Consider the following 13,128-nt stretch of genomic DNA (forward strand, 5'->3'; position numbering starts at 1 on the left):
CTCCTATGTCTGTTTGAAGTGGATTGAATTATTTAGCTGAAGAAATTAGTTACCCCCCCCCCATTCCACACACATTAATTCTCTTCCATTTTTGTTCCCATTATAAAAAAAACACTGATAAGTTCCCAGGAAAAAAATACATTAAAATAAGAAGTGAAAACAAAGGCCCCTACAGATGAGAACATAACATAAGAATAGCCTAACTGGGTCACACCAATGGTCCATCATGCCCAGTAGCCCATTCTCATGGTAGCCAATAGTGCTGCCCGATTCAGAGAAAAATATTTCATTCGATCCGATTCACCCTGTTGAATCGATTTTTCGATTAGATTCACTGTTAATGACACCGCTTTTTAAGTTTAAACAAAGTATAACAATAAATTTCACAACAACAATAAATTTCACAAAGTACTTAAAAAAAAAAAAATCACATTTTTCCATTAAAGCAGTTCTGGAGACATTTGCTTGAACAGTCTTTTTTCCCAGTCCATAAGCAAGCAATATGAAAAAGATTTCCTTAATTATCTACTCAAACATTTTTGCTATTTACTTTCATTGTACCTATACTATTATTCAGTAGAAAAAATGGACTTAACTGTGCAGGAAATGAATCTCCTCATACACCCACCATATAGTGCAAAAATGTGCAAAGGTCTGTTTTTTTCTTTCGATCACTACATAGCCTAATGCCACACAAGCAGCGCTGTTACAAACATATTCTGAAGGTCAATGCTAAGGTTGACAAAGTTTCCTTCCTTGGACCAGAAGGAGATACTGACAAACCACTGGAAGAGATTCTAAAACAACTACCCAGAAATAACACCCAAAGACCCACTCAGTGTGTGAACCAGTTGAGTGGAGTGGACTAACTGGGGGTGGAAATGGGCCCAGAGTTTGCTCAGCAGAATTTCCCAGACTACCTCTTCCTCTCAACACACTGACATGCTACCACCACCACCAACACTAGGAACACCTCACCGAGTATGCCAGCAATGCTTATAAACTTTATAAAACACATTATTATATTTTCTTATAAAGCATATATTTTAACTGAACTCAGCCTTGCCATTCACAAAAATAGAAAAGTTCCCATTTCAAGCTGTCTCATGTACACTTTTCAAATCTAACATATTGTAATCACAAAACAGAAAATAAAATTATTTTTTCTACCTTTTGTTCTCTGATCAATATTCAAATCTTGTTGGTCCCAGGCTCTTGTTGTCTTGCTTGCCAGGGTCTCCTTTCTCCGTGCTAACCATCCGTCTGCCATCTCTGTTCTCCCCTTCCGTTTCCCTTCCCTCTCCCGGAGATCTGGCATCTTTCCTTTTTTTTGTCTCCATCCACAGATTCACCTTTTCTCAACTCCCCACCACCCCAGGATCCACCATCTCTCCCTTTCTGTTCCCAACTATCCTCCTATCCAGTATCTCTATCCCCCCTCCACACCATCCCCTGTTTCCAAGTTCTCTCCCTTTCTGTTCCTTCCCTCCCTAAATCCCATTATGCACCATCTCTCTCCCACTCCTCTGTTTTTAGACCCATTATTTCTAACCCCCAAAGTCTGGCATATGCACGTATCTTTGAACCCCCCCTTCCCTCTCTCCCTCTGTGTACTTTTACACCAGGACCCCCATCCCCCGAAGGTCTGTCCCCCCTCCGAAGGGCTACACCCCACCCCTGAAGACCTGCACCCCCCGAAGGACTTTACCTCCCACCCGAAGGTCTGTCCCCCTCTGAAGGCCTAAACCCCACCCCTGAAGGACTGCACCCCCCCCCGAAGGCCTGCACTCCCTTGAAGGTCTGCACCCCCCCGAAGGCCTGTCCCCCCCTTGAAGGCCTGTCCCACCCCCTTGTAGGCCTGGCCCCCCTTTAAGGCCTGCCTGCCTGCCTTTCCCCCCCTTGAAGGCCTGTCTCCCCCTTGAAGGCCTGCACCCCCCTTGAAGGCCTGCACCCCCCCTTGAAGGCCTGCACCCCCCCTTGAAGGCCTGTCCCCCCCCTTGTAGGCCTGTCCCCCCCTTGAAGGCCTGCCTGCCTTTCCCCCCTTGAAGGCCTGCACCCCCCCTTGAAGGCCTGCACCCCCCTTGAAGGCCTGCACCCCCCCTTGAAGGCCTGCACCCCCCTTGAAGGCCTGCACCCCCCCTTGAAGGCCTGTCCCCCCCCTTGTAGGCCTGTCCCCCCCCTTGAAGGCCTGCCTGCCTTTCCCCCCTTGAAGGCCTGCACCCCCCTTGAAGGCCTGCACCCCCCCTTGAAGGCCTGCACCCCCCCTTGAAGGCCTGTCCCCCCCCTTGTAGGCCTGTCCCCCCCCCTTGTAGGCCTGTCCCCCCCCTTGTAGGCCTGTCCCCCCCTTGAAGGCCTGCCTGCCTTTCCCCCCTTGAAGGCCTGCACCCCCTTGAAGGTCTGCACCCCCCCAAAGGCCTACACCCCCCCCCCGAAGGTCTGCACCCCCCTGAAGGCCTGCCTGCCCCCCTTGAAGGCCTGCACCCCTTGAATGTCTGCACCCCCCCCCCGAAGGCCTGTCCCCCCTTGAAGGCCTGCCTGCCTGCCTGTCACCCCCTCCCCCTTGAAAGCCTGCTTGCCTGCCCGCCCGCCCCACCCTGAAGGCCTGATGCCCCGACCCACCCCGAAGGACCGCTCGCCCCCCTGGCCTCCCCGCACCACCTATGAACAGCCGCAGCAGGATCGCGAAGTCAGCGTCGGGTACCAGCCCTAAGGGGGTGTTCCCGGCCTTGCCGTTCAGTCCCCCGCCACCCCCGAAGGACCGCTCGCCCCCCTGGCCTCCCCGCACCACCTATGAACAGCCGCAGCAGGATCGCGAAGTCAGCGTCAGCGATCCCTGCTGCTTCCTGCGCCACGGTCCCGCCCCTCCTCTGACGTCAGAGGAGGGGCGGGATCGCGTCGTAGGAAGCAGCGCAGGGATGCTGACGCTGACTTCGCGATCCTGCTGCGGCTGTTCATAGGTGGTGCGGGGAGGCCAGGGGGGCGAGCGGTCCTTCGGGGGTGGCGGGGGACTGAACGGCAAGGCCGGGAACACCCCCTTAGGGCTGGTACCCGGGGCGGCCCGCCCCCCCCGCCCCCCCCCTAGGTACGCCACTGGCTGGCAGTAACCCGGGGTCTGGTGGGTCACTATTATGAAGGGGTTAAGAAACCACTGGACAAGACGCCCCTGACTCTTATGATAACTCTATGGACTAGAGATTTTGAAGCATATACTATGGAGGCCCTCCCTAAAAGCCTGAGAGGAGACCCTTGTTTGGCAGAAAGTGTTTATTTTCAGGAATTACATTATACATTTCTCAGAAGGATATAAATTCATGCAGCAAGGACTATGGGTTACCCCATACATGGAACATGTCCAAAATGTGGTGCTTCGTATCAACATTACATTTGGGAGTGTCTGCCTATTCAAGTTCAGTGGAACCTTGGTTTACGAGCATAATTCGTTCCAGAAGCATGCTCGTAAACCAATTTACTCGTATATCAAAGCGAGTTTCCCCATAGAAAGTAAGGGAAACTCGCTTGATTTGTTCCACCTCCTATCCCCCCCTTGGCCACCGGCGCTGCTCCACCGGTACGCAGGGGGGGCAGCGTTTGCGGGCGGGGGGATTTGCAAATCGAGTCAATGTTTGGTTTGCAAGTCACAATTTGCGAGAATGTTTTGCTTGTCTTGCAAAACACTCGCAAATCGGTGCACCGAGGTTTGACTGTATTTTGGACTTAGCTATGGAGCTTTCGTAGCCAAATGTATGGTCGACGGTGGTGTGCCACTACCCAAAATTGTACATTGGATAACATGATAGACACTGAGGAAGGCACTCGAGTGTCTCGTTTATTTTGTGGCAAACAATTTTGATAGCAAAACACTTGTCTTCTGCTCCTTTGGATAAAAGACTCGTCCCCCCCCCCCCCACGCTTTACACTGTGGTGAAATCAGGTGCATGAGTTATTGACTAAGGCAGTGTTTCACAAACTGTGTGTCGCGGTGCACTAGTGTGCCCCAGAGGATTCCAGGTGTGCCCCGATATGCCGGTGAGGAGGCGTGGCGCCGGCTGACTGCTTACAGGACGTGCCTCTCACGGTGAGAGGCTTGTTCTGTAGTCAGTCAGCCTACACCTGCGCTCCTCCTCACCTCTGCTTCTGCAGCAAGCCCCCCCCTCCACCAGCGGTAATAGGAGGCTCAGGGCCGTGCCTGGAGGATGTCCACGCATTTCTGTGTGCTCTCCAGCCAAGCCCCAAGATTAGTGTGCCAGCAGCTTAAAACGTTTGCGACACACAGGACTATTGAAAGGATTTCTATGGACTCTAGAGGCAGAAAAGCAAAGAAACAATTCCTTAAGCCGCGGACTCCATATTTGTAGACTCCCGCCACTAGGGTGTGCTCTGCATTCATCAACAATTTAAATCTGTAACAAGCATGAGATAATGATATAATTAATCTGTGTTTCCAGTTTGGGGGCGGGAGGAATGCGGGTATAATGAGGAGGGTTGTGTTACTTTATGTATGTTACTTCTGTAATGCCACTTTGTAATAGGCGGTTGACAAATGTTTTAAATAAATACATTAAATAATCATTACTATTCTAATAGTCATTACATGATTTCTGTTGATTGCAACCGCATAATCATGCATTGTACCACTGCTGTTTGGTTATGCAATTTTGCTTATCTGCCACTGAATATCTTCTCTGGTCAATGCAGTAATTGCTGCTTAGAATCAGGGCAGTCTAGGGGAACTGGAAGTTATATATAGGGTCACCAGACGTCTGGGTCAACCTGGACATGTCCTCTTTCTAGAGAACTGTCCGGGTGCCCAGAGAGATTTCCAAAACTTGGCAGTTAGTCTGGGTTTTGGAAGCCTCCGTGCTCTGAGTCACGTCTGGATGCCCTCTCCGCATCACGGACATCGACGTGATGACATTGTACGCATGTGTGCACATATGCGTGTTGCCATCGTGTCAACTCCACACATGCGCAGAGGCCTTCCAGACCTTGGGAAAGGAGGCAGGAGGTATGTCGGGGGCGGGGCTGGGAGCGGAACAGGGCAGGACTGGGGGTAGAATGGGGTGGTGCCCTCTTATTTTTAGGAGGAAATCTGTTAACCCTAGTTATGTGGGCATCAGCAATATTTAGCTCTGGGAATAGCACTAAATATTCAGTGCCAGAACCTGGATAGAGCCTGGCACTGAATATCTGACTCTAATTTAGCCAGCGGAAGTTAGCTGAATATCAGCCCCATTGGGGAGTGTGTGGTGCAGTTGTTAAAGCTACAGCCTGAGTGTCCTGAGGTTGTGGGTTCAAACCCTTGCTGCTCCTTGTGACCCTGGGCAAGTCACTTAATCCCCCCATTGTCCCAGGTACATTAGATAGATTGTGAGCCCACCAGGACAGACAGGGAAAAATGCCTTGAGTACCTGAACAGAAACCATTCTGAGCTCCCTGGGGAGAACAGATTAGAAAATTTAATAAATAAATTGTAAAGGGCCAAGCAACACAAATCCATTTCTCTTCCTGTTTTGGAGAAGCTAACAATACCTCATTCTGAGATTCTCACTAATGTGTCTGAGATTCGAGACAATATGTGGGAAAGAAGACCAAACCATAATGTCTCTTTTTTCAATGACACAACACTCAGCTCTTCTCAGGTTTCTTCATCCTGTAGGTCACAGGTGTCGAAGTCGGTCCTCGAGGGCCGCAATCCAGTCGGGTTTTCAGAATTTCCCCAATGAATATGCATTAAACATAAGAACATAAGAACATAAGCAGTGCCTCCGCCGGGTCAGACCATAGGTCCATCTTGCCCAGCAGTCCGCTCCCGCGGCGGCCCAGACAGGTCACGCCTGTCCAAATCACCAGAAGGGGCCCCCATGCCACCTTGGTTTCCTATTGAGTCCTATCTTCCCATCAAAGTCCTAGCCCTCCGGTCTTGCACATGCACGACCTGGTCGGGTTTCTATACTTATTTTCTGGTTAGCTTTCTCAGTATCCCACGATCCCTTTATCCCTCAGGAATCCGTCCAGTCTCTGCTTGAATCCTTGTACCGTACTCTGCCCAATCACGTGCATATTCATTGGGGAAATCCTGAAAACCCGACTGGATTGCGGCCCTCGAGGATCGACTTTGACACCCCTGCTGTAGGTCAAACTCTTTTGGCAACACCAGGTCTCTGGTGACTCTGCCACAGCCCACAAAACGTCTGAGTCTGAGCTTGCCAACTGGCTGGTATTTGGCTATCCTGGTCGATTTTTGAAAAGGGGGTCAGTGACTGGAAAGACAAAATACTGGCCCATGTAAGTGACAATTTCTGCCAATGGCTGGACTTGCTCTGAATTTCTTCAGCTCCTCCACTTACAGAGATCTGTGATTGTACATTCATGTATGGCCTCCCTATTGGAACTATCTTTTCATCTCTAGTCCTTGTTCCAAACTAAGCTTATTCCAACATACTTAAGAACAAGGTACAGCAGGAACCTGAAACAAGACTTTGTTTTTTATATAGGGTTTTTCAGTTTGATATATCTTGAGACAAGAAGAAAATAGTGTTTCTTCAGTGAAAGGATCAGTCAGAACAGGAAGTGAAAATAAAGTAACTTAACACACAAAACAGAACAGTGCCATCTAGTGGCCTTACAATAGATTGCAGCCTCTTGTAGGCTTTAATTTATGGCTGAGGTATTATCGTTCAATAATTCCAACTTACCTTTAGGACCTGGAAGACCCGCCTCACCTCTGAAACCTTGAAGGCCTGGACTACCTGTAGATTACATAAATTGGGGTTAGGTAATTTACACTTGCCAAAGCAGTAAGGCTAACTGAGCAACATTAGATATCACACAAGGGAAAAGCATAGCATAAATCGTTCAAGCCTGCTGCAGGGTTGATTTGCCCCTCGATATTGGCTCCAGGAGGTAGTCTGCAAGCAATCTAATGTTGGAAATAGCCATAAACGGCAGAGCCTTATTAGGAGGATGAATTGAGACCAGTGGCGTAGAAAGGGGGGATGGGGGTGGGGCGGTCCACCCAGGTGCAGCCTATAAGGGGGTGCTCCAACAACTCCTCTGAGGGCCAGCACTGGCATCAAGAACTTCTTCCCAGCAGCAGCAGCGTACACAATTTTCTGCTCTTGTCGGCGTCGGGCCTTCCTCTCTGCCGGGTCCCGTCTACTTCCTGTTTCTGCGAAGGCAGGACCCGGCAGAGAGGAAGGCCTGATACCGCTTTCACGGTGGACACTGATATCGGCACCGGTTCCAGAATCCAGGCCTTTGGGTGTAATTTTAGGACGGAGGAGCTCCTTGGGGCTCTTGAATCTTCAAAGGATATATGCACATTTACTCGGAAAATCTCTTTGCGCCGATTAACAATTAATAATTTGAAAATTAGGGTAAAGTAGGTGAATAATGCATCAGGTCGCCTGCATCAGTGCTTGATCGGATCTTCAGTGCTCGACTTTTCATATGTTCTCGTGTCTCGGCCTTGGATTAACAAAGGACTTGTTCATCAGTGCATTACTACATCTCAGTGACCCCCTGATGGAGGCGAACTATGTCGCCGAAACACAGTACTGTGGCGGGTCCACAGTTGATGTTTATCTGTCTGTTTTGGAATAAACAAGATTATTTTTACAATTTTTTGCTCTTGGAGTGCTCATTGTCCGATCCCACTTTGCTTTGTTTGTAAGACCTAGTGAACCCAGGATTCAAATCCCACATCTCCCACTGACACTCCTTGTGACCTTGGGAAAATCATAAGAATAGCCTTACTGAGTCAGACCAATGATCCATTTAGCACAGTATCCTGTCTTCACGGTGGCCAAACCATGCTACCAAGGCCTATCCATGATCCATGGCAAGCAGTGGCTTCCCCCATGTCTGTCTCAATAGTAGACTATGGACTTTTCTTCCAGGAACTAGCCCAAACCTTTCCTAAACGAGCTATGCTAACCGCTCTTACTACATCCTCTGGCAATGCGTTCCTTCGAATAACTATTCTCTGAGTGGAAAAATATTTCTTCCTATTGGTTTTAAAAGTATTACTCTATAACTTCATTGAGTGTCCCCTAGTCTTTGTAGATCTTGACGCAGTAAAAAAAAAAAAAAAATAAATCGATCCACTTGTCCCCGTTCTATTTTGCAGACTTCAGTCATATTTCCCCTCAGTCCTCTCTTTTCCAAACAGAAAGGCCCTAACCTCTTTAGTCTTTCCTCATACGAGAGGAGTTCCATCCCCTTTATCATCCTGGTCGCTCTTCTTTCAACCTTTTCTAGTTTCACTATACAGTGGTACCTCGGTTTACGAGTGCACCGGTTTTGCAAGACAAGCAAAACATTTGCAAACTTGGTGCCTCGTAAACTGAGCTTGCCTCGCTGTACGAGCGCCCCCCCGCGAACCGGCACCTTTCCCCCTGCGATCCGGCACCCCCCCCGCCACCATCGGGCACCCCTCCCGCCGCCATCGGGTACCCCCCCCCGCCGCAACCTGAGATCCCCCAACCCACCCGAACCCTCTTCTTACTTCCAGTGTAGCCTCCGCATCAGCATCGGCACCGGCACCAGCATGTCCTGTGCGTTGGTGCCGGTGCCCGAAAATCTGCTTCCTGTGCCGGGCCTTGAGCATGTGCGCATGCTCAAGGCCTGAGAGTTCACGTTCAACGTGCCGGTGCCGGTGCCAATGCCGATGCCAATGCGGAGGCTACACTGGAAGTAAGAAGAGGGTTCGGGTGGGTTGGGGGATCTCAGGTCGCGGCGGGGGGGGGGGTGCCGCTGGCAGCGGGGGGGGGTGCCTGATGGCGGCGGGGGGGGGGTGCCGGATCGCGGGGGGAGGGTGACGGTTCACAGGGGGGGCCTTCGGGGGGAGCAATGCCGGTTCTCGTGGGGGGGGGAGCAGCGCTGCTGGCCTCGGGGGGGGGGAAGGTGGGGGGTGGGAACATATCAAAGCAAATTTCCCTTACTTCCTATGGGGAAACTTGCTTTGATATACGAGCATTTTGGATTACGAGCATGCTCCTGGAACGGATTATGCTCGCAATCCAAGGTACCACTGTATCTTTTTTGCGGTAAGGTGACCAGAAATGAACACAATACTGAAACTGAGATCACACCATGGAGCGATACAGGGGCATTATAACATTCTTAGGGCTCCTTTCACTGAGGTGCACTAGCGTTTTTAGCGCACACAGGAAATTACCGCGCGCTACACGGTTAGAAGTAACGCCAGCTCAATGCTGGCGTCAAGGTCTAGCGTGCGGGGCAATGTAGCACGCGCTATTCCGCGCGTTAAAGCCCTAACGCAGCTTAGTAAAAGGAGCCCTTAGTCTTGTTTACCATCCCTTTTCTAATCATTCCTAGCATCTTGTTTGCATTTTTGGCCGCTGGCACACATTGAGCAGAAAGTTTCAGCGTACAATGACACCGTTACCTTTTTCTTGGGTGTTGACCCCCCCCCCCCCCCCCAAGGTGGACCCTAGCATCTGGTCGCTATAATTTGGGTTATTCTTCTCAATGTGCACCACTTTGCATTTGTCCACATTACATTTCAACTGCCATTTGAACGTCCAATTTCCTAAGGTCTGCCTGCAATTTTTTTTTACAGTCTACATGCGTCTTAACTACTTTGAACAGTTTAGTGTCATCTGCAAATTTAATCACCTCACTTGTTGTTCCAATTTCCGGATCATTTATAAATAAGTTAAATAACACCGGTCCCAGTACAGATCCCTGTGGCACTCCACTGTTTACCCTCCTCCATTGAGATAAATGGCCATTTAACCCTATCCTCTGTTTTCTATCCGATAACCAATTCCTAATCAAAAATGAACATTGCTTCCTATCTAATGACTCTTTAATTTTTTCAGGAACCTCTCGTGAAGAACCTTGTGAAAAGCTTTCTAAAAATCTAGGTACACTCCATCAAGGAGCTCTCGACAGGTCAGGTTTTCAGGATTTCCCAAATTAATATGCATGAGATCTATTTGCACACAATAGAAGCAATGCATGTAAAGAGAGCTCATAAAAATTCATTGGGTAAATCCTGAAAACCCAACTGGATTGTAGCCATCAAGGACGGATGTTGGACAACCTTGCACTACATCAACTAGCTCACCTTTATCCACATGCTTATTTACACCTTCAAAGAAGTCAAGCAAATTGGTGAGCTAGGCCTCCCTTGGCTGAACCCATGCTAACTCTGTCCCATTAAATCATGTTTGACTACGTGCTCCATAATTTTATTTTTTATAATTGTTTCCACTATTTTGCCCGGTACTGAAGTCAGGCTTATCAGTCTGTAATTTCCCGGATCTCCCCTGGCACTTTAGAAAAATCAGCATAACATTGGCTACCCTCCAATCTTCAGGTATTACAGACAATTTTAGTGGCAGGTTACAGCAATTTCATGTTTGAGTTCTTTCAGTACCCTGGGATGTATACCATCTGGTCCAGGTGATTTATCACTCTTTAACTTTTCAATTTGGCTTAGTAGGTCTTCCAGGTTACCAAAATTTCTTTCAGCTCTTCCGCATCATCACCCTTGAAAACCATTTCCAATTCATTTAGATCTCTTATATCTTTTCCCGTAAAGACCAAAGCAAAGAATTAATTCAGTCTCTCTGCTATGGCCTTATCCTCCCTTAGCGCCCCTAATGCTCCTTGATCATCCATCAGTCCCACGGATTCCCTCACTGAATTTGCCTTTAGCTGAGGTACAAAAATGAGATTGGAAGCCTTCTGGAGCAGGGGCTTGGAACTTCATTTGGGCTTGGAAAAGCATGGTGGTGTAAATTCTACCCAAACAGCCAGGACAATATGAGGGGAGGAAGGGACTAGCAACTTCACAGTATAGATGTAGAGCATGGAAAACACTATTTAATTTAGCAAAAATGCCGTTCTGCTTCCCACCATCTTTCTTTAATTAAATTACTAGAGCCCTGTCCCTGGAAATCAGAGATAATGCAGTTGCCATTGCAAGGCTTCAGCTTGGCAGTGAGATATGAGGCATTTTAAGCAATTCTCTGGCTGCCAGGTGGCCTCATTTAGTAAAAGAAAGCTGACTGGAGGTGAGGAGGCAACTTTAGTGTTTCTTTCTCTGCCTCTTGAAAATGTACGGCTGGGAAATAGGGAGGGGCAGTTTCTCCCCCCTATCCCCACCATGGACCTTATTTGGACTTATGTCACAAATTCTGATCCTCCAAGGCAAATGTAAGAGAGTGAAGAAACTTACCTGTTGCACCTGGTGATCCAGCAGGCCCCTGGTTACCTGTAGAGGAAAGTATAGCCGAACTAGGTCATTGTCAACAGGGATTTATGTGTAACCTTTCATTCAAAGAATTTGATTGAATTCCCAAGGGCATACAATGTTAGAACAAGAATATTGGAAGACATGTATGTCAGTGGTGTACCTGGTGGGACGGGAACTCGGGGCAGAGCACCACCTCCTCTGGCCAGAGCAACCCCACTCCTGTGAGCAGTTCTGGAGTGCTGGATCAGTGGCGGGTCTGCATCTGCCTGCTCACGGCCATTGGCTCTGCTGGCCCCCTGCCCCAGAACAGAGAGGGCGGGGGCTGGTAGAGCTGACAGCTGCATGCAGAAGGACTGCAGACCTGCAACCATTCTAGCACCCCCAAGCTCCCTGCAACATTTCTCTTCAAAGCTTCATTTAACCTTTAGAACAACTTTTCCGCATACAGTTAAACAATTAATATCTCCTCACACATCTTACCCCAACCTAATCGTTTGGCCCTACCCATATCATATCCCTTTCTTCCCTCGAGGAAACAACAATTTGTAACTTTTACTCCCTAATGTTTTCTCCTTATGTATCTTAGTTCGTCTGTATTGTCAGTTTGTCGTAGCCCTCTGAAATTTTTTAATGTAAAATAACTTGTTTTATTGTCCTATGCTAAAATTTTTTTATTATGTAATTCGCTTAGTTTTAATAGGTGAACCATCAAATTTTAATAAACTTGAAACTTGAAACTTGAAGGGCGGACTTCCCCCCCTCCCCGTCCCACCCTTGGGGTGCCACTGACGTATGTGAATATGAAAACAGCAGCTGTGAGATACAGGAGGTAAGGACTGATTCATTAAATGTTGCTCGGAATTTGGCATCCAAAAACATTGGCGCCAAGTACAGTTCTATAAAGGGTGTGCATGTGTTATAGAATCGTGTTTAGCACCAAGTCTGCACCAAACGTTTAGGCCCCAGACCACAGCTCCAGCTCCCTCCCTGTATCTCACAGCTGCTTTTCCCATATTTATTTATTTAGTTCTAAAATTTCTAGACCGCTTATACCTAAGCGGTTAACATGAAAACATTCACAGCAGTTCAAGACGGCAAAAATGGATAACAGCATCAATTACAGTACAATCACATACTAACGTTACCCCCGTTAAGGTAACTAAAGGAAATGACAAGTTATCAATCTTCGCTAAATTATATCGTGACAATCACAGTTCAAGGATACCTTAACTAGCTCTACAACAAGAATTTAGAAAAAGGCCTCAACATATACAGTACTCCCCCGATATTCGCGGGGGTTCCGTTCCAGGAACCCCTGCGAATGTCGAAAAACCACAAATACGGTTTTTAGGCAGGGGAGCCAGGAGAGAGCAGCTGGAGAGGCAGGAGAGGGCAACCGGAGTGCCGGTCAGTGAAGGAAATCACTCGTTGTATGCTCTGACCGCCTCTTCCTGTACTAAAGTCGGGCATCACCAATCAGGAGCTGCTTTGACACGCAGCTCCTGATTGGTGAGGCCCGACTTTAGTACAGGAAGAGGCAGTCAGAGCATACCGCGAATGATTTCCTTCACTTGTCGGCGCTCCAGCTGCCCTCTCCTGCCTCCCCGTCACGGTCGGAAAATACCGCGAATGACCAGGACCGCGAACTGTGGACCACAAATTCACAGGGGAGCACTGTAGTTCAGTCTTTAACATTTTCCTGAACTGTAGCTGGTCAGAACAGGTCCTCAGGATGCCAGGGGGGTAATTCCACAGTTTCACTCCCACCACGGACACCATTGCTGCTCTAGATTTAACACACTGAACAGTATTCTCCTTCCTAGAGGTCAGTCTCATAGTACCTTCTGACCTCAAAGCCCCCCTCGCTTGGTACACCTCCCACAAAGTTTGAAAATTCACTG

The 13,128-nt window shown here is 48.6% G+C and overlaps 1 protein-coding gene across 1 annotated transcript in view; it reads right to left on the reverse strand.

Annotated features, from left to right (window-relative positions):
- COL17A1 (collagen type XVII alpha 1 chain) overlaps positions 1 to 13,128 on the reverse strand; it is a 204,586-nt gene that overhangs the window by 106,546 nt on the left and 84,912 nt on the right. Inside the window, exons 25-26 of the mRNA XM_033943541.1 lie at positions 11,210 to 11,245; positions 6,696 to 6,749 (exon numbers count right to left, since the gene is read on the reverse strand). Coding sequence (XP_033799432.1) covers positions 6,696 to 6,749; positions 11,210 to 11,245 — 90 coding nt within the window. The remainder of the gene's footprint in view (positions 1 to 6,695; positions 6,750 to 11,209; positions 11,246 to 13,128) is intronic.

This window comes from Geotrypetes seraphini, chromosome 4, assembly GCF_902459505.1.
Source record: "Geotrypetes seraphini chromosome 4, aGeoSer1.1, whole genome shotgun sequence".
Lineage (NCBI taxonomy): Eukaryota > Metazoa > Chordata > Amphibia > Gymnophiona > Dermophiidae > Geotrypetes > Geotrypetes seraphini.